General features: G+C 32.4%; 2 protein-coding genes across 3 annotated transcripts in view; one reads left to right on the top strand and one right to left on the bottom strand.

Moving 5' to 3' along the window:
* Nucleotides 1-12,312, bottom strand: part of LOC129227276 (tubulin alpha-2 chain-like) — a 35,046-nt gene extending 22,734 nt beyond the window's left edge. For both annotated transcript variants that reach the window (XR_008580827.1, XM_054861799.1), the window contains exons 1-3: nucleotides 12,150-12,312; nucleotides 5,732-5,954; nucleotides 4,546-4,847 (exon numbers count right to left, since the gene is read on the bottom strand). Coding sequence is in view for 1 of the 2 variants with exons in the window: in XM_054861799.1 (XP_054717774.1) it covers nucleotides 4,546-4,847; nucleotides 5,732-5,954; nucleotides 12,150-12,152 (528 nt within the window). In the remaining variant the exon portion in view is untranslated. The remainder of the gene's footprint in view (nucleotides 1-4,545; nucleotides 4,848-5,731; nucleotides 5,955-12,149) is intronic.
* A 440-nt stretch (nucleotides 12,313-12,752) lies between these two features.
* LOC129228079 (eukaryotic initiation factor 4A-III) overlaps nucleotides 12,753-22,654 on the top strand; it is a 38,094-nt gene continuing 28,192 nt past the window's right edge. Inside the window, exons 1-2 of the mRNA XM_054862715.1 lie at nucleotides 12,753-12,992; nucleotides 21,823-21,895. Of these exons, the coding sequence (XP_054718690.1) occupies nucleotides 12,854-12,992; nucleotides 21,823-21,895 (212 nt within the window). The 5' untranslated portion in view covers nucleotides 12,753-12,853. The remainder of the gene's footprint in view (nucleotides 12,993-21,822; nucleotides 21,896-22,654) is intronic.

Here is a 22,654-nt window from a genome sequence, read left to right as displayed (position 1 = left end):
TTGGAAACATTTATAGGCCACCTAATTCGAACCAGGGACAAGATGAACAGATGTACCGTATTGTTAGTGACATGTCCAGTAAGGGATTTGTTATCATAATGGGGGATTTCAATTTTCTGGGTATTGATTGGAATAATTTTTATCCTGGTAATGGCAAAGAAGAGGAATTTTTAAAAGTAATTGGTGACTGTTTCTTAGATCAAGTTGTAACTCGCGAGGAGGCGATTTTGGATTTAGTTTTTTGTGACATAGGAAGTTTTGTTCAGGTTTGTGTAGGGGAGCATATTGGAGATAGTGATCATAACAGCATTAGGTTCCGGATTAAATTTGAAGTGCGCAAAGATGATAATTTTAGGTTTGTGCCCAATTTTAGAAACACTGATTTTGTTGCACTTAGGCAGAGCTTGAAAGGGGTTTTTCATCAGCAGTGGACGGAATTTAAGGAGAAACTTGCTAAAACGGTTGGGCATTATGTTCCATTTAGGAGAAAAGGTGTTAGTACCAAAATTTGGCCCATGTACTTCTCCAGGGAGACTAAAGAAGCTCTTAATTATAAGAAAGCCGCTTTTCGTCAGTTTAAAGAAACTGGCTAGAGTGCGGAGAGGCTCCAGTATGGCAAGGCAAGGCAAAATTTTAAATATTTGGTACGGATTCAGAAAAGGGAATTGGAGCAAAAGCTGGCAGATGACATTGATGGGAACCCTAAGAGGTTTTTTGTTTACGCTAATTCTAGGAAAGCTTGAAACAGTCAAACAGGGCCTTTGGTTGATGAGTATGGAAATTTAATCCAAAACGTTAGGGATATTGTAAATGTTTTAAATAACTTTTTTTCCAGTGTGTTTAACGATAACTGTATCTCAACAGTTGACACTAACAAGACACAAGCTATTATACAGCTTGAGGATTTTGTATTTTCCATGGAGGAGTTTTTATTTCATTTGAAAAAGATTAAAGCAACTAAAGCTCCAGGACTGGGCAATATTTATCCAAAAATTTTAGTTGAATGTGCAGAGGAATTAGTGGATGTTATTTTGAATATTTTCAATGCTTCTTATGACTCGGGGACGGTGCCAGAGGACTGGAAGCTGGCTAACATAACGCCTTTCTTCAAGAAGGGGTCTAAAGGTAATGCTGGGAATTATAGACCTGGAAGTTTGACTTCAGCACTATTCCATTGTAACAGATTAACAATCATAGAAGATAAATAGGCTTAATTTATAAAAAGTTATTTTTTTGCAAATCTAACATGGCTACAGTTATTACATGGCTTCAGAAGATTTAAAAAAAAAAATGGTTTCATTATGAGTAATTATAAAACATATTAAAATAATGAACAAAAATATGCCATTGTAACAGACTAACAGGAATTACCCTGCTTTTTAGATGCCTTATTGATTTTGCACATTTCTTATAAAATAACTTCTAATTTATTATAAGAAAACTGAGAATAGTGGGAGTAGATAAATGATATTTTCTTAAAAGTTGTTTTCTGGAACATTGTTAATAAGCAAAAAAATCAATTCTTACCTGTAACAGACCAACATTAAATTAGTAACAGACAAACAAGTAATCACAAGAAAAAGAGCTATCCAGGTTATAATAGATTTATTGACTTGAATGCTAATAAAACAAGAGTTAATGAGTTAAATTTAAAGAGTATACATCTTCAAACAATTTGAAAAAGTCATTTGACACCTGGAGTTGAATTGGGGCTCGTCTAAAAAGCCAACAAGTGAATCTCGGTCAAAATGGGATATATCTTCCTTTTCTGGAAAAATAAAAGTATTGTTGCCACTTTTTTTAACAAAAGTAATAACCGAACGAGAGTCATCAATTAGATTAGTCGCTTGTCCAATAAAATCGTTTGTCCGAGAAGAATTTTCGTGCGAGAATCGGACCACAACCCAACATCCAAGACTAACTTTCTTTGTCTTTTTAGTTTCCATTTCAATTGACCTGTTTCAAAACATCAGAACAGTGAACTTTAAAATTGAAAGTTGACATAGGAATAGGAGGAAAAACTTTACTTTGGGTTAGAAATTGGCTCACTGGTAGGAAGCAAAGAGTAGTTGTGAGAGGAAGTCATTCTAATTGGAATGATGTTTTAAGTGGGGTTCCTCAGGGATCAGTTTTAGGGCCTCTTTTGTTTATTATATTTATGAATGACATCAATGAAAATATTTCTGGAAGCATGAATTGTTTTGCTGATGATGTAAAAGTTATGGGGATTGTTGAAAATGAAGAACAAGTAAAACAGCTTCAAGAGGATTTAGATCATATTACTAAGTGGGCATATAAATGGGGTATGGCAGTTAATGTTGGGAAATGTCAAGTGCTACACTTAGGTCATGGAAATAAGCGTATGAGATATCTTTTACAGGATTCAGTCATAAATCAGGCAGAAAATGTTATGGATCTGGGTATCTTAATAAATCAGGACTTCAAGTTTAGTCAACAGTGCAGTATTGCTAATAACAAAGCCAACAAAATGCATGGGTTTATCAATAAATCTATTTCAAACAAATCTAAGAAGGTTCTTCTGCCTTTATATAGCAGTTTAGTTAGACCTAATTTGGAGTATGCTGTTCAGTTTTGGTCGCCTTATCTGAAGAAAGATATTTTTGTATTGGAAAGGGTTCAAAGAAGGGTAACTAAATTAGTAAGGGGACTCTCAGATTTAGATTATGATACCAGACTTAATAGGCTTAACATGTATAGCCTAGAGCAAAGGAGAGTCAGAGGGGACATGATTCAGTTATTTAAATTTATCAAAATGAAACATGTAAATGGATTAAATTTTTTCGGGGAAAGCAGGACAAGGGGTCATTGTTTTAAGCTATTTAAACCTCAAGCTAACTTGGAAATTAGGGAAAACTACTACTTTAGCAGGGTTGTGGGCACTTGGAATAGCTTACCGGAAGAGGTGGTAATGAGCAAGGGGGTGGATAGCTTTAAGAGGGCCATTGATCTTCATTGGGGACTAATTAATTGACTAGGACCAGCCTAGCTGGGCCCAGAGCCTGTTGCTGGTCGTCACACTTGTATTTGTATAACTGAAAGAGGCTGCTCAACCCCCTCTCCCAAACTTCATAAGTATGGTGAGGGGGGGGGGGGGTAAAAAATGCATTGAATGGGAAAAAATGCTACATATTATAATATACACTAGTAATATGCATATACATTGCAAAAAAAAAAACAGTGGGGAAATTAAATGTTTTGAAATTTGTGGCATTTTTTATGCTATGGCTAAAGTTAAATTAAGGGGTCATTGAGCACCCTCTTAAAATTTTGAGTATGAAGCTAAAACTTTTACAGCATAATACTATTAGTAAGTCTAAAAAACATAGGGGTGTCCTGAACTCTAGCTGTTTTTTAGAACCACCCTAGGACAGAGCCTGAAAGGTTGAGCGCTACTAGTATGCATGATTGCGGCCACGAACCCTTGCCAAAATTGCAATTTTACGGCACTTTACGACACAGCAGCATAATAAATCTCTAAAATTTAAATTTAGGGCAAAAGTGAAGATAGTAATTCTTTATATTCATGACAAGTACAACAATAGTTAGTATTGCCAATGCAACATATCTCATATATGTATGCATATTTTTTCATACAGTAGAACTCTGACTTAACTTGTCTAACAAAAAAAAAAAAAAAAAAAAAAAAAAATTGCGAGAAAATGATATGACGGGGTAAACCAAAATCTTTTAAAAATTTACGTGGTGGGCAACCTAAGGTCTGCAAAGCTCACCCGTGTGGCCTCAATGTGGCATCAATGTAATGAACTAAGAACCAGGTTCTAATAACCTTTGAAAAAAACCACAAAACTGTCTTAGACAGTGCAACCCCTCAAAGTAGCAGTCAATCAAATCGCTTCTCTACTTTAAGACTGCTGATCTTTCATTAGCTTATCTTCTGTTTTAGTTTCCTAGGTGCAGGCAAATAGTCAGTTTTACAAGTTTGGAAACAAACATTCAGATGTTGGGTTCTGAGAAACAGTTGCAAAGTTTATTAACAGAAAAAGCATGATGTAAAGAGAACAATTGTTAGTTTACAATTTTGTTGCCATTTCTATATATTTTTTTAAAATATACAAAACAATATTCAGATAAATTTAAATTTCTTATGTAATATAGTCCATAAGATTCATCTTCATGAGAACTGCAGCTGTCAGGTAAAAAAATGTGAGTGATGTTACACTCTGTATAGGTTTTGCTTAATCTTCTTTGAGTAGACGTCTTCCACCATGACATTCCTTGCTCAAAACACCAGTATATGTATTAACATTTTAAAAATGCAATGTTGTTTGAACATTTTTAATAGTTTTGCTTAATTAATAACTAATCATCGTTATTTACCTGAAAAATAGCTCAAAACATTGGAACCAAGATTAAGGGCACATCAATTATGCATAAAAAAGAATTTAAGTGATGTTTGAAATCATTTTAGAAAATTAGGAATTAAAAAATTAAGAGTAAAAATCAAAACCATTGAATTTATAGATTCGACAACAAATTATTTGCCAAGCAGAACATTGTGGTTACCTGTGGAGCAGGATAAACAGAGAATTCTAATTTGGCCTTCTTTCCATAATCAACAGACAATCTCTCCATCAATAAAGATGTAAAACCAGATCCTGTTCCACCACCAAAGCTGTGGAAAATGAGAAATCCTTGCAGCCCACTGCACTGATCAGCTAGTCTGCGGATGCGGTCTAAAACCAAATCAATAATTTCCTTGCCAATAGTATAGTGTCCTCGTGCATAATTATTTGCAGCATCTTCTTTGCCGGATATTAATTGTTCTGGATGATACAGTTGGCGGTAAATTCCAGTACGAACTTCATCTGGAATAAAAAAAGAAACGTTAAAATCTTTGTGTTTGAAATATAAATCTTAACTGCTTACTAAACAGTTTTTCTTTTACTGTTAATGCTTTAGTTTTGGCAACACTGGTTACAATTTGTGATCTGCTTATTATGTTATTTACGGCAATTTCTTCTCAGTCTATGTATATTTTCAATTACTGAAATAAATATGTTTTTTCAATAAACCTGTTTTATTATTTAGCTGTGATGAAATTTCGCACTTTGCATTTTGGTTATATGTTTTTTTTAAAAATTTAAATGCAATTATTGCAGTTGGAAAACATTGAGATTTTTCTCACAAGTGTTGTGGGTATGTTATTGTGCATTGGCACTTATTCAAGACAGCAAATATGAGAAGTTCCAATGTTTAGTGTATAAGACATACATTTTGGATAATTAAAAAAAATTTATCAAAAGTATGGTAACTGATTTACATGCAACTGTTTAAAATGTCAGTCAGTTACCCGGTTTTTAACAAATGTTTAAAAATCAATCAAAATGTATTTCTAGAATTCAATTAAACCATTAAATTCAGCTTAAAATATACAATAATCCAGGGGAAAAGATTGTTTGCACAATGTATATTTTGCATTGAACATTACAAAATACTTACTGTTTTGCTCTAAAAATGTCAGTTACCCGTGGAATTGCCATTATATGAAATCAAAAAGTGGTGATGCTAAAGTAACCATAAACAAAGTAATGGGGCCAAAAGTAAGCCACCCTCTCGAATAGACTATTGCTGTATCCTTAAAAAGTGATCAACAAAGTTTTATCTATTAGTTTTTTATTTTCTTAAACATCTTGTGTTTAACTAGTGCTAGTTAAAAGTAAGTTATTTACACAATTTAAAGTGCAATTACCAAGAACAGTAGGCTCCAAGTCAACAAAAACAGCTCTGGGTACATATCTTCCAGCTCCTGTTTCATTGAAAAAGGTAGAAAAGGATTCTTCAATAGCCCCATAAGAGGGATCCTCAGGCATTTTCCCATCAACTTGAATGCCATGCTCCAAACAGTAGAGTTCCCAACAGGCATTGCCCATCTGCACACCAGCTTGACCAACATGGATATTAATAACTTCCCTCTGAAAAATTGCATTTCTTTATTCAAAGTACTAATAAGACAGTGCTATTACCTATTGTGACAAATAGTTGGATTTAAATAGAAACTTGTACTACAAAAATAAATAAATAAATAAAAAACATCCAATGGACAACATCTAGCATACAGCCCTTGGCATCATGGGCGTAGGCAGAGGGGGGGGGGGGGGGGGGGGGCAACTGCTACACTCTTTCCAAATGTCACCAAAGGTAATTTAAAATTCCAATTTTAGGACTTCAATTTTCAAAAGTTTCCGGACGAGAGTCACATAACCGGTTTTTCTGCCCTCATCTGACCAAAAATAGCATAAAATGTTTAATAAGAGTGGAAATTAAACTAATAAATAAATGCTGATCTAAGGGATTATAAAGTACAAAATTTCACTGATCCTTAAAGTATTTCAACTGGTCCATTCATGCAATAAAACCTAAGCATTTTGTTACAAAAAATAAGAGAAGATGCAGAGAAATTTTTGCAAGGGTGTAGAGTCAGGAGTAGATTCAGAATAGGAAAAGGGAGATGACCGTCCTCACCAATGTGCAATTTGAAATCAGGTAAGTTAAGTCCCGAACTTACCCGAGGGATGCATTCGGAGACTCCTTGGGTAAGTCTAAATTTCGCGTTGTGTAAAAATATATGCATACAAAATGTTTACAGCATATCAAATACTTATAAACACCCCTCAAACTGCTCTAAAGCGTTCATTAACCATACATTACAGTTTCTTGCATAAAGAACTGAACTTTTACTGTATTTAAAAAATAAAGAAGTGTTATTCAACATGAAATACTTTAAGATGAACAAAATGAATGATCGATGGGAATGAAAGACGTAAAATTGAAATGAAAAACTATAACAGTACAGCAGATACATTAACAATATTTAAAAGTTAAAAAATGAAGATAGTGATGATTTATGCTATTTGATCAGATCAATATTTTAATCTAATTCTGCATTTCTAAATACATTTGCTTCACCTTTATAATGTTTCAATTTGTGGCAACATCTCATCTTTCTGATCTCTTTATTAATCCACAATACAAGAGCAGCTTCCATTTGCATAATATTTATGTTGCTAGACTGCTCTGCAAGCTTCAATATTGAAACTAAGTTCTGAACTTTTACGGATATCTTTTAGTTTTGACTTTTAATTGTACATATGGAAGATTCAATCATACTTATTGTCACGCTACTGACGAAGTTTTGTAGTAGTTCAAGCACATCTAGAGTTTTAATGTTTTTTATATTTTTTATCAGAAACTTTCTTTTTCTTCCCATCTTCACAAACTTTAGATGAAGGTGACACTAAGGTGACATTATATTTTAACAACTTTTATATTTAGAATGGAAAAAATAAATAAATGAAAGATGCTGAGTGGTTATTTGATGCACTAGACTAGTTTGGTGTGGGAACTTTGGCTGTCAGTGATGCTGAAAGGGATGCAATAACATTCACGAAATCAATTTTCAGTAGCCAATAAAGAAGTTGATACTTCCTTCCAAAAAAATTCGTGTTGTGGGTGAAAAATTCGCATTATCTCTAAAATTGGTTACTCATGAAAAACTCGTGTTATAGTCATTTCGCATAAGTAGTGATGTAAAATACCCGGGTATTTATTTTTAGGGGTAAATACCAAGGGTATATACCCGGGTAAATACCCAAAATGGGTATTTACCCGGGTATTTATTTCAAAAATTTATATTCAACTAAAATACTTTTTTGTATGTATTCCACTATGTATATATATGAACAACCATATACAAAACAATAAATTTTTGCTCAAAAGTTGTATTTTGATCACATATTTAAAGAACAATTGCGTGAAACAATTTAACAATCTAATATGATATCCACATTAGATGTGTCGGATATGCCTAATCAATGTTAATAGCCAAATTTCAGATATAAAAAGCCATTCTACAAAAAGTAAAAAGCTTAACTGGTTACAAAAAAAGCAAACATCAATTTTTTAAGGTCCTTGTCTTTTGTAACCTAGTAATATGTCCCTGCATTACATCAAAATGTAACAAAATGTCGCTCAATTTATTATTACTGCCTATTTTCCTATATCTTTTGCAGAAATTTCCTCCAAACCTAGTTCAAGTGTTCAGACATATTCTGCATATATAATGGCAAGTAACGAAAAAGGAATTAAACATTTGAAAAAGGGGGAGGAATAAAAAAAAAATTTAAACGAAGTCAAAGACAAAGAAAAGCTGCTTTGAGATTGAACTCATCAGCATTGGAAATCTCAAAGTTTTTTTCGTACCAGGACTACAAAGCAACACAAATGGATAGTTAGGCAAATGCATTACAAATTCAAAAAATGCATACTTTGAAGCAGCAGTCAAATTTTGAAAAGATAAAAAATGGGGAGAGAATGTAATGAATATCTATACAAATGCCTGGTGTGGAAATAATCATTTACCACCGGCAAAGACAAATTCAGGAAAACTATATCAAAATTCTCTTTTAAATTTTCCTGTCATCCTATTTAAGTTTTAGAATAGTTCATTTTAAATTCTGACAGTTTTTTTTTTGATAAGATTTCACTAAGCCTTTAATTAAAAAAAATTATAATATATAAATTTTTATATTTTTAATCTTCCATTTTATGGTTTATGTTTTAAAAAGAAATTTATCACCTTTTGATACCATTTTTTTTTTTTTTTTGCAAAATGTGCAATTACTAAGGGATTTATTTACCCTGCCTTCGGATAAATACCCCAAAAAATATTTACCTTCCCACCCTACATCACTAATTGAGTGTATTAAAAATAGTTTGAATCATGAAGTAATGGGGAGCAAGTGCAAATGAGCAAGGCAACAGAAAACAATATTTTGATTTGTTTTTGCTTATTAATGTGAAAACTGTTTCTATATTTGCCCATTATCACCTAAACAGCAATAAAATAAATAAATAATATCATAGTCTTAATAACTTCTCAGTTTATTCTTCCAAACATCCCTCCTGCTTCCTTTTTTTTTTAAATTTTGGATATGACTAGTGATGTAAAATACCTGGGTATTTATTTTTAGGGGTAAATATCCAGGGTATATACCCGGGTAAATACCCAAAATGGGTATTTACCCGGGTATTTATTTCAAAAATTTATATTCAACTAAAATACTTTTCTGTCTATTCCACTATGTATATATATAACCAACCATATACAAAACAATAAATTTCTGCCCAAAAATTGTATTTTTATCGCATATTAAAAGAATCATTGTGTGAAACAACTTAGCAATCTAATATGATATTCACATTAAATGTGTTGGATATGCCTAATCAATGTCCCCATCTTCCTTTTTAGTTTTTCACTTTTCAAAGCAAAATTTAAAGTTTTACCGGTACAAATACAAAGTGAGTGACAAACTAACGCCTTCTAAATACTAAATGTCTATCGCGTTCTCCTTTTTAACATAGAACAAAATCATCCCAGTAAGCATATTTTCGGTCTTCTGGCTACTGCCAACTATCGAAGTTCGAAAGCATTAGAAATTAAAAGTGGAGAAAACAATTGGTTTACCTCTAAATTTAAATTTTAAAATTAACCAATTAATGATTTGATTAGAATTGCTTGGATCCATTATCATAGCAACACCATCCATGTATTGCCATCAGGTAGTAGCGTTGTTTGTGCACTGGCGGAGGATCACTTTTAAACAAATGTGATAGGCATTTAGTATTTAGGAGGCTTTGGACAAACTGATTACAACTCAAAGCCGAAATTAACTGGTAGCATGATATTATGAAAAATCAAAGATGAAAAGTTGTGCTACGCCATCTATGTGACAAAATTAAACTTATATCCCTTTGCTTTACCCCATAAAAAATTAAATTATCGTGCCATCTTATTTAAGTTTTAGAATAGTTCATTCTAAATTCTGACAGCTTTTTTGATAAGATTTCATTACGCCTTTAATTAAAGAAATTATAATATATAAATTTTTATATTTTTAAATTTTCATTTTACAGTTTGTTTTAAAAAGGAAATCATCACCTTTTGATACCACCTAAAGTTTTTTTTTTGGCAAAATGTCCAATTACTAAGAGATTTACCCTGCCTTTGGATAAATACCCAAAAAAATATTTACCTTCCCACCGGACATCACTAATTGCGTGTATTAAAAATAGTTCGAATAAATTTTCATCATGAAGTACCCAGGAGCAAATGCAAATGAGCAAGGCAACAGAAAAAAAAATATATTTTTTTTTTTTGCTTATTAATGTGAAAACTGTTTCTATATTTGCCACGTTATCACTTAAACAACAATAAAATAAATAAATAACATCATAGTCTTAATAACTTCTCAGTAAATTCTTCCAAGCATCCCTCATGCTTCCTTTTTTTTTTTCCCCCCTTTTGGAGATGACTAACATAGATTGATTTTGAAATCCTGAAGTTCATCATTAAATTGCTTATACTTGTCCAATTATGACATTGAAAAGAAAGATTCTTTGGTTCATGATATGTTTCTTTCATAATTTCATCAAGTCTTCCAATAAAAAATATTATAAACTGTGTGATACATATGTATGTATCAGTTTTACCAATTATTTCATATTTAGATTTTTAAAAAAATGCAGACTCACTTTTTGCTTTTTTTTGTAAAATACCCAGTTTTTGGGTATTTACCCAGGCCTTGGGTAAATACCTGGGTAAATACCCAAAAAATATTTACCTACCCACTGGGTATTTACCCGATCCACATCACTAGATATGACTAACCTAGATTGTAATTTTTAAATCCCAGAGTTCATCATTGAATTGCTTATACTCCTCCAACTATGACATTGAAAAGAGATTCTTTTCACACGATATGTTTCTTTCATAATTTCATCAAGTCTTTCAATAAAAAATATTATAAACTGTGTAATGCATATATATGTTTCAGTTTTACCAATTATTTCATATTTAGATTTAAAAAAAAAAATCCCTTTCACTTTTTGCATTTTTTTGTAAAATACCCAGTTTTTGGGTATTTACCCAGGCCTTGGGTAAATACCTAGGTAAATACCCAAAAAATATTTACCTACCCACTGGGTATTTACCCAATCCACATCACTACGCGTAAGTCAAATCTCCTTGTAGCGGGAGTGGACTGCACTTGAATTTCATTTCTTTAAATAATTTATGACTTGAATGCAAGATCAGCTATTTAAATCATTAATATTAGTTAATTATTTTTTTAAAGTCAATTTAAAAGTCAAAATTTTACTATTGGATATACTATATCTATATATATATATATATGTATATATATATGTATATATATATATATATATATATATATATATATATATATATATATATATACATACATATATACACATACATACATATATATATATTATCTGTCTTCTGAAAATCCTACTTATCTACTTGTTATTTAAATTGACTGTACGAATATGTATATATATGTGTGTGTGTGTACATATTGGAAATAATCTGTTTAAAATCATGCTTTTATCAAGAAGTAGAAGTAAAATTTCAGCCACTGTAACATCTGCATCAGTTGAGATCAGCAAATTGTCTTAGGATATTTAGGGCTAATATTAGTGAAGTACAAAAACTAAATACCAAAGTGAATTTATTCCATTAGTATTCAATGTTTCATATTTAAATTTCTAACTTTTTGAATTTCAAAGAAAAGTATTAAAACTAAGGCGAAATGAATAGTACACCTTAATTTTGTACATTTACTTATTTAATAGCTAATGCTTTGTAATAAAAGTGATCGGGATGATCATGAGGCTCATAAGAATATGGGTTTGACAAAAGAAGTGTTAAAGAACTAAAAATCGATTCAAACAGAAAACGAAATAGAAATAAAGAAATAATTCAAGGATAATATAAAATTAATTGCGTAAGGAGAGAGAGAAAAAGAGCAGATATTTCTTCAAATTTGTTTTCAAATGTTTTGCAATTTTTTATTCACTTATCAACTTTAATCCCCTCCCCCCCCCAAAAAAGTGTTTAAATAATTAAAATTAGCATTGAAAACTAAGGAGAACTCATTAAAAATTACTCATAAGCGATGCAGTAGTATTAACTACGATTTTAAATCCGCCCACAGATAAACCTAAAACTTTATTGATTATTATTATTATTATTATTTTTCAAAATAACAGCAAATGTGGAATAAAACACATATACAGCTTACACTTACCATATTGTAGTATTCTTTTAATTTAAAATTTGAACAACAGGCCTGATTTTATGTAACTTACGTTTAACTAAGCAACTAAATTATTGCTTCCCCCCTTTTTTATCAAGAGATACTGATAAAAAACACGCCTAAAATTAATCAGAAGTTTCACGTCAGATCTGTTCACGCGGCTACCGCTTTTGAACATGTGTAACATTTTTGTTTACATTAGAAACGCACCATTGCCAAAAAGAAGTAACGAATACAAAAAACTGAAAAGGCCAAAAACTAGCAATGAACTACAAATGAATGAATAAAAAATGCTTTGTTTATATTCAAATTAGATTAAAAGCCTCATACAAACAAAAGAATTTCCTTTATAATGCGACTTTAACAGTGATCAAAAAAAGTTTCTTTAAATTGGCAATAACATGGAACTCTATCGGGAGCACAATTCTTCTATGGTTACTTTCAGACTTAAAACTTGACTCAATTGATTGTCGCCAAAAACCTGGAGGTGATCGTTACTTACTCAATGTTAATATCATGAAATCGAATATTGCCAACATGGGCGATAAATGCCAAATATCTTTCGCGCGCGCGCATTGGGTGCAGAATAAAGTCACACTGAACTAGAACTATCCAAAAGGCAAGAAGCGCATCGTATTTTTCTTCATTCTAGTGTTAATTCTTTATTTTCAAAACAAACTTGGAATCTTCAAGAAATGGCAAGTCGGGTGAGACGTGTGGTTGAGACAGATTTATCGAATGTTGAATTCGATACGAGTGAAGATGTTGAAATCATTCCTACATTTGATGCGATTGGTCTGCGAGAAGATTTGCTTCGCGGTATATATGCCTACGGTAATGTAGTGATCTATCATTTTGTGCTCTTTTTAAAACTTTTTATGCTCTATAAACTAATAAACATGTATTTTCTCAAACTCAGTTCTCAGTGGTACATTTTTCCTTTATTGTGTTCCAAAACTACCTTCACAAAATTTACAATTGCAAATGTGTGTACCTGAATATTGTTTCTTTTATTTAAAGCATCTTTTTCAGTCTATTGTTTTTACTTGCTTCATATATATTTATATTATCATCCATAGCCTAATATAGCTTAAAAAGTATTTTTAAAAGAGATCAAAGCAACTACTATTTCGCTAGAAACTTCACCCAATTGCTACTAAGGTAAGGCTTATTCATCCCCTTCCCTCGATCACGGCAGAGTTCTATTCAAGATTTCACCGCTAATAGAAATATGAATTCAAATGTTAGTATCATGACAGTGGCAAGCGTTTTGTACGTCCGAAACTAGTTTCTGACAGGACAGATGAACTAAGGAGTTTTCAATCTAATCAATTTGTATTTGCTGCAATACGTGTTAAACCCTAGGGGACTGCCCCCTGTTTGCTCCTGCTCTGTAATTCCTGGAATTGCTTAAGCGCCATTTCACAGTATTTTGTCCAAATGTCGAGTCCGCAGCATGACACTTTTTTTTCCTATAGCGATTTCATTTACTGTTTTATTAGCACATTGTTTTACATTTAGTTTGTATGTTGGTAGGACTAACTCAAAATAAAATGATGTGCAAATCAAACAATTATGGCCAAAAAAAGTCATGTTGTGGACTCTACATTTGTACGAAATATACTGTGAAATGGCCCTTAAGCAGTCAGGGGTCTGGCCAGAGGAAATTTGGGTCTGCCTTTCACAAAATTTTCTTTCAATCAGCTTATACAGGAACTGCTAATTTTGTGGGGGGAAAAATCAGCACTCTTGTGATACTCCTGTGAGATATAAATAACTACAGTAGAGAACCAATTATCCGGGAAGTTCGGGACCATCGCTATCCCGGATATCTGAATTTCCCAGTTTTCTGGATCGCTAAAAAGCGCTATTGGCCGATTGTTTAGTAAACTTAAATTACTATAGAAATCTATATATATATATATATAAATGAATGTTTGTCTGTATGTCATCCATGAACTCAAAAACTACCCGGCAGATTTGGCTGAAACTTTCACCGTTTGTTATTTTTGGTACTGGGAATGTTTATAGACCAGTTCGAAAAAAATCCGATCGATAGTTCCTTTTTTATTCCAGTTTAAGTCACAATCCATTGGATAAATACGAATAAAATGATCGGCTGCAGAAATTAATTCGCGTGAAAGATCTCATTGATAAGAAGTTAGCTGTTGCCATTTTTCTTGAGTTTGAACAAATAAATTCTTTCTTTATTGTTTTATGGCTTTTCATGCAACGGGGGGATTTAAAACTTTTTCTATTTGATATTTTTAGCAATGGATTGATCTTGCAAACTGCGGGAGTACAAAATTTGAGTATAGTCACGGCTTCACTTGATACCTGGACCGATTATTATGAAAATTGCTATGTATTTTTCCACGGAGAAGGTGCATAATCAGGGGTCGATCCAGGTTTTATTTTTTGGGTCCCCATTTTGTGAAAAAGCAAAATATTTTTGTGAATTTTCTTTATTTTTGTGAAAAAGCAAAATATTTTTGTGAATTTTCTTTATTTTTGTAAAAAAGACCTTCTCGTGATTTTTTTCTTGGAAAAGATTATATAAAAGCAATTTTAGCTGTCGTATCGTTATAGAAAAGCCCTAGACAGGTTTCAGGGGTGATTACAAGTTCTTGAAGAATACCTGAAAGCTGTCAAGGGAAAATGCGCTGGAGGGAGGGGGGAAGTAAGACCCTTAACATTTTATTCGTAATTTGACACATACATTACATTTATTGTTTTTTACAAATATACATATGGCACACTTTCTTAAGGTGAAAGTCTCACAACAGATTTCCTGTTTGCTCCTCTCAAATACTTTTAGAGCAATGAAAATTGCACATGCTGCTGAACGTAATGATAACTCCTAATAAATACAATATGAACAGACTCAAAGATATCACATATTTCTTAACACAGAAGTGAAATACTCATTAAAGATGCAATGTATGTGTTTGAAAAACTTAAAAGTAATTAAAACCCAAAATAATACTGCGCCAGCATTCAGCTTTTAATTTTTTGACATTTGACGTTCTTACAGAGTAGGTATTTCGTTTAAAACTTTGCAATTTTATTATGTTAATAAATATATAAAGAAATTTTATTTGTTTGCCTCTTAACAAGGTACAGTAAACATCAAAAATGCGAAAAATTCGTTTACCATGCCGGATGTAAGGAAATCAAGATCTTCATAAGAAATAAAAATATAAAAACAGCATATAAAAGAATTTTATTTTAAGTAAAGTTATTTTAGAATTTGATTCTGAAACTCAACACAAATTAATACTAAATATATATTGCGTAATCAAAGTAAAATTTAGGATTTTCCTGAAAACAACGGAATTTCGGTATTTTCAAAGATAAATGTTTTGAACTGAAATGTGGGATAAATACGTGGCATTCTTACCACAAGTTAGCAAATGTTTTTTCTTTATTTCATTGTCATCTAAATTTTCCCCCAAAAATCTAACTAGATTCAAAATTCTCAGAAATGGCCCATTGCTTCTTGATTATAAAGCACAAAATTTAAATAAACTTACCAATCAATTTTCTGTTTTTTTTTTTTGCTTCATTTCCAATCTCTGCACTTTCAGATTTTTTTGAGAATTCCTTCTTTTGCACTAGATTTTTGTATATTGACAGCCTCTCTGTGATTTTTGCTGCACTCATGTTTTTTTAAAACTTGACGGCTTTTCTTGATATCAACTCCAATATTTACTCAAGGTTTGTTCGAATCACTAACATTCATGAAAGATGAACATATTTTGCACAAAAAACCCTTAGCTGAATATAGTAAAGCCAGCTATACACCTTTTCATAATTTGCAATGTACTTTTCATTTATTGCATGCTTCTTATTTCCATTTGTACTCTCAAATAGAATGCTTGAATCATTATTTGATGGCTCAATCTCAATATCATCATCAGTTGAAGTTGCTCCAGATTCACTTCCAGTATTTTCTGCTCAAAAATCGTTATACTTTCGCGAACTGCCTCACTGTCATTTGATGTACTATCTTTTACCGCCTTTTCCGAGTCCTCCGAAACGGGAACATTTGCGTTACTGTTACTGCATGATAAAGTGGTGGTAGCGATTTTATCGGGGTTGTTAATTGCCGACTTGAAGAAATTCACGATATTTTGGGACCCAATGTTCGAAGAGCGAAATTTTTTAACATAATACGCAGAATTTCGGGAGGTACCTCCCGTGCAGGACGTCCTCGTTTCATATTTTAATTTCTTGAAGAATAATTTTCAACGAACAAGCGATCTCTCCAAACTGAGATTATTGCGGCTGCTATCTCCAGCGCTCCATTATCCGCTAAAAACGTAACGAAATATTTTGCAAAACACAAATTATAATCGAATAAAATAACTTATTCTTTGATGCGCCTAAAAAATGTCCACTTAAACACGCGAAGGCGCGAACAAGCTAATTACGAAAAATATCGTCTGCGCTCCTGGATCGCAAACGATCTGTTACAAAAGAAAAATTAATACCGAGAAAGAAAACGAACTGAAATAATATACAGTAACCACATTTTTTCAGTTTATCGTCTGCAGTTTTTTTTAAATTTATCGTCTGCAGATTACGCGATTCCCGCAACTTTTTATAAAATCCCACTCAATAAAACTTCTTTTGCGCACTGTTCCCGTTGCTCCCCATTAGCGGACATACGTTAAAAAATTGCGAAATTGCTCATCTCGAAGTTTCATATTTATTTTAAGAAGACAGCAAGATTAAATAGAATGACTGACGATATTTTTCAGCTGGCATTGTATTTTATCAATAAAAGAAGGAATCTAAGAAATAAACAGCAAAAAAATAAATAAATAATAATGATACCGTTATTCTTTTGGTTTACTGTATGCTGTACGCTCAAACTAGCGAGATTTTAGAAGTTATCTTTTGCTTCTACACGTAGTCTACAAGAAAAATAGCAGGAAAGAAAAAATGAATAACATTTTAAACCAGCAATTCTCCGCAGGCACCGATCCTCGAAGAATTATACCCATTTCCAATAAAATAAAATCTCCTTATTTTATTTTTATTCCTAATTTTATACGATTTTTTATGCATTAATATATCCATTACTTTGCACACGTTTTGTGGTTTCTCTCCAAGATTTATTCGCTTATGAAAATTTACACAAATTAGCTGCGCTTATTTTATATTCAAAGTGTGTAAGTTATTAAAAACAATCTTACAATTAACTTTTGTAAGTTTATTTTAAGTAGAAGGTTTTTCTTTCTGGCATTCGTTAAAAAAAAAAAGACAAAACAGGTCAGTTTATTTTAGTGAAAAAAAAAGTAAAAATTTCTACCGGTCCGTGAAATTTTTTGACGAAGTTTTACCGGTCCGAGTGTCAAAAAAAGATCGAGAAATGCTGCTTTAAACTAAAGAATATGAGAAAAATCGGGCACCCCTGGCCTAATCACACTTTTTTTTTTTTTCATTAAATGCAATCGTGTCAAGTGAGCTTTCGAGAACGGACAGTATCAACTACAGACTACAGGGAATTTCACCAATCGGTTGTTCGGCGTTTCCCGCGTAGTCACTCATACTCTAACAGGATTTAATTAATTGCCATACAATACGATTTGCATCAGCATGCGCCAGTATTCAATGCGAATTTCTATGCAATTGATTAAAAAAAAGGAAAATATAAGATTTTCGAGTGTTCTTTTTAACCTTCGTTAGGGAATAATTTTCAGAAATTTTGCTCGTCCGTTCCGTAAGATACCCCCCCCCCCCCCCCGCCCCAATTATGAACCTTAAACTTTTTCAAAATAAACTGAAGGAAATAGAAACAAATTGAAAAAACAAGAGAATATTTAAAAAAAAAATTAAAAAAAAAAAAGAAAGAGGAAAAAAACTAGAAGATCTGCAACTGGCAAGGTTTCAATTTGCAACTACTTTTGAGAATTAAAAGTGTATAATTTGGCAAAATAATATGGATAAAGGAAGGATGCGTGCAACTAAGACACAATTGAAAGTTACAATGATTCAAAGGAATATTTAATTCAGAAGTATTTGGTCATTGAAGCAAATCAAACCAACAGAATATAGGCGATAAATTTGCCGTGGCGTGAAATGAGTCAGTCTTCATTTCGCACTCGTGGAACAGCAGAAAATCATCGAATCAATTCTTCATCACGCACTCATTATTTTTCTTGGATTTTGGCTAGCCACCAATCACAAGCGTCCCTCTTCTGTTCCATCTTGACGCTCTCAAGGGTTGCGTTCGACGTACCTCACCGGCCGACCGGTAAAAACCGCAACGTTCTATCATCTATCGGTTACCATTTTCAGCTGTTGATTGGAGCACGTGATCATTAGCTGTCACGTGATTAACTAACCGGTCGCGCCCGGTCGAGCTCGTCGAACGCAACCAAGCAAAAACACCTCACGCAGCAGGCAAACAGATAAGATGGGAGAAGGTGGAAGAGGGGTAGGCTTTCGCGTAGATGCGTACACATTTGCAGTTAAAAAATATTGTGAAAAGGCTGCCTTTTTATAAATTTTTGTGAAGGGGCTGCTTTTACGACGCGGAATTTTGTGAATGGGGCCGCTTTTGCCATGCGGAATTTTGTGAAGGGGCCGCAAAGCGGCTCCAATTTGGCGCTGGATCGACCCCTGATAATATGCTCATTGAAGCCACTCGCCACCAGGTGGCACTGCAGAGTAGCAACTTCTGCCCCGTTCAACCGATTGTCATGAAAATCAGTATAATTATGTATTTTTTTGTTGGCGTAGCAACGCGCGTCGGGTACAGCTAGTATATATATATGTATAGAAATATTAAAAACTACTATCGTGAGAGAATAATTCAAACACCAAAAAATTTAACTTATTCATAAGACTTGAGACATTCACACTGTTTGGAAAAAAAAAGAAATAAGTTTTTGAACCTAAATGTGCGATTTTTCTACTGTAGTGTGTAGTGTATGAAAACATTTGTTTACATAAACGCATTGCTTTCTTTTTTTTTTTTAATTTTTTGTAAAGATGTTGTATTTGTGATTACGATAGTTATTGATAACTATTGCTTTTATATTTAGTTAATAAGAATAGAAATTTGATTTATGAGTTCTTACAGCCTCATTACAGTCTTGTGTTTAACGATTTCCAGATTCCACGATCAGCTATCCAGAAATTCGCGAATCTGGTTTTCGGCATTTCCCGCTCTTTCGCTCTAAACTGCAATATTTTAATTTAAGGCCATTCACAATAAAGTATTGCATTAGAATGTGACAATATTTATTTCTTTAGGTTTCAGTTGGAATAAAACATGAAAATTTTGGACTTAGGAGAGTACTTTTTAATTCAAGAAAATATTTCGGAAATTTTGTCTCGCTTAAAGAATAACCCTTTGTAGTTCGGTTTTGTTAACTTTTGAAAAACTAGTTATACTTGAGTAATATGGTATTTATTAAGATACTGTTTATATTCTTTTAGGTACTTCAAAAAAATGCTTAGTTTTTCAAAAATTGCCAAAAATGCAAATTTTTGAAAAATAGCGGGAAAATTGGCAAAAAGTTGCCGGTTTTCTGGATTCCCGGTTTTTTGGTTCCCGGATAAAAGGTTCTGTACTGTACTAACTGTCAAATGAATATAATGGCTCATTGTTTGTTTCTTTAAAAGAAATTAACAGCTGAAAGTCAGTTTTAGTTTTGTTTTAAATAATTTTGCTTCTTTGTTTCAACATTGCTTTGCAGCGGTGTTGTTATAAACTTAAAAGTTGAAAAGTGCTTACACTGCCGAAAAGGCAGTGTAAGCACTTTTTTTTCTGCTCATGATTTAAACAAGGAAAAAAAAAAAATGCAGCAGCGAAATAGTGAACTTTGTACTGCAAACTGATAGTAAGGATGGGGAAAAAATTATCGCTTCAGATAGGGTTACTTCTTTAACATTATCGCCACGCCTCAAAACATTGATTATATTTATTCGATTTATTGATTTCTTTTTATTCCTATCATTTTACCAGCTTGGCAATATTTGCGTGTTTAGGGTGGGGTGTTTCAACATTATTTTGGGAGAAATTTGTATAGGTTTGAATTCTCGATGCTAATAAGGTCGATTATCTTTAATTAAAAAATTTTATCTACCGTTTTTATGCTTTTGATACCTAAATTTTGAAAAAATGTGATATCTGCATCATATTTTATTCTTTTTTCAAGTTAACTTTGTTTTATTAGGAGGGAAATAAATGAAAAGTCTCTTTATTTCTATCACACACAGCGTAGCGAAATTACATATTCTTTTGTGGGTCAAAAACTGAAATGCTGAATCAATGGTTTATTTTATTGTTGCTTCAACTGTTTTGATAAGTATTAATGATGTGTTTATCATAGGCCTCTAAACTGATTTTACAAACAATATTTTTTTTTATGAGCCATTTTTATACTTTTGGTACTTTTTTGATCTCTTTGCATCCGCTATGGACATGGAATTTTCCTAATTTTTGATGCTTACTATGCTTTGTTAAGAGGTAAATAAGTAACATATATTTTTATTAAAATCGTGAAACTTGTAAGTTTTATTAGAAATTCCGTGCTTAAATAGTGTTTTGGGTCAAAAAGTTAAATGCTGAACCCCCTTAGTGAATTTTATTTTTTCCTTGTTTCAATTATTTTAAATATTGCTCATATAACATTTCTGATGGTGTAAGGATATTCATACTTGAGGGGTACCCCCCCCCCCCCAAAAAAAAACAAAGAAAAACCTTCAAAATTGAAATTCTCAACAAGAAAAACTAAACAAACATTTCAATTGTGCAGTTTGCGCAATCTCAACATGTTGAACTTTCGTTTTTACAAAGAAAAAAATTTTTTTTTAGCAAAATTATTTTTTTTTTCACACAATTTTTTGCGTTTTCAAAACAATTGATTTTTTACAAAATTAGTTGATTTTTCACAAAAAACAGACCTTATGAAAAATCATGGACAGACCCCTGACAGTGACTCTAAGATAAAACCTTTTAGTCCAGCTTTATTGCCATCAGAGACAGGATTGGTCCTTCGTCGAGAAACAAAGCCATGATAAAACGCAAACTCATATACTTCAGTTGCATTTTAAAACTATTGTTTTATTATTCAGATGATCAATTATGACAATTTGTCATTTGCTGGCAAAGGTTAATTTGATGTTAGTTTTTTCTAGTCTATCTTTGAGAATATTTCAGTACTGTGGGCAACTTTTTCTCGTAGCAAAAATTAACAGATAATTTGGATCGCTTGGGTCAAAATTTGTTGCATTCTGTCAATATCTTTGCCTAATTTATATTGACAGAATGCAAATTTTATACCAAGAGACCCAAAATATGTTTCCATGTCCCCCAGAGCCCATTTAAGCAATGTCCCTTCTTCTGAGTGACCAAGTTATAAAACGTAAGAAAAAGCGTGCTTAGGAACCAATAAATAATTCAAATAATTATTCTTAAGGACCAATGGTTAGTAGTATAGTCGCTTAAGGATCAGAATTCAATTGATTCATCTACACATTTGTAGTTGTTTGTTAAATGCATTCTAATTTAATATTAAAGAAGAATTTAAGGTATAAAAAACAAAATTAACAAGGCAAATTGAGTCCTGTGTACTGAAAATTGTATATTTTATTCTCTTTTTTGTTAAAATAAACTAATAAATTATTTTTTTCTATTGCCTTACAGGATTTGAAAGACCATCAGCTATTCAGCAAAGAGCTATTAAACCTATAATGAAAGGCAGAGATGTAATTGCTCAGTAAGTGTTGTGTTCTTGTTATATGTAAAATCTTGGTTGATTTCGTGCAAGTACAGTGGACCCTCGTTTTATGCGGGGGTTAGGTTCCCCGTAATGCCGCCTAAATTGAGACTTAATATTAGAGGGGTTAGGTTCCATAGATAAAAAAAAAAAACTTCATTCTAGTGATGACAAATTGTATAATAAGTTTTATGTTTACTTATATCAATTTCTATGCACATGCCAAGAAAACTTGAAATAGTCTTTGGATGGTCCAGAATTTTTCTCTGTAGTTCTTTGCAGAGCATTCATGATCATTTCGATGGTAGATTCTTCTTTCACTAACAAATCAGAAAGATCATTTTTATTGTCAAGGAATAGCTCAAAACTTTCAATGTTAACGTTTTTGGTTATGTGTCATCGATGTCGGTATCCTCGTTGATTTTGTCCTCCTTTATCACTCCTAAAAGCTCATCTTCCAGTGAGTTCTGAACAGGGCTGCAGAGTCGGAAGAAAAATGATTAACTCCGACTCCATCACCTGGATTTTGAAACGTCCGACTCACACTGCAGCTTTTTTATTTATTTATTTTTTTCCAATGCCTCCCCCCCCCCTTCATGGGAAGGGCGAAAAACCCCTAAACAGAGATTGAAATATTAATTCCTTTTTATGAAATTTTCTTGTTGTATTTTATTGTAGACCTAACATGTATACAACATTAGAAATTCAATTTGAAAATCAAATTGTCCAATATTTGCGATTTCTAAACTGAGAGTGCTT

This window comes from Uloborus diversus, chromosome 8 (assembly GCF_026930045.1).
Source record: "Uloborus diversus isolate 005 chromosome 8, Udiv.v.3.1, whole genome shotgun sequence".
NCBI lineage: Eukaryota > Metazoa > Arthropoda > Arachnida > Araneae > Uloboridae > Uloborus > Uloborus diversus.
This window is presented reverse-complemented; position numbering and strand designations above follow the sequence as displayed.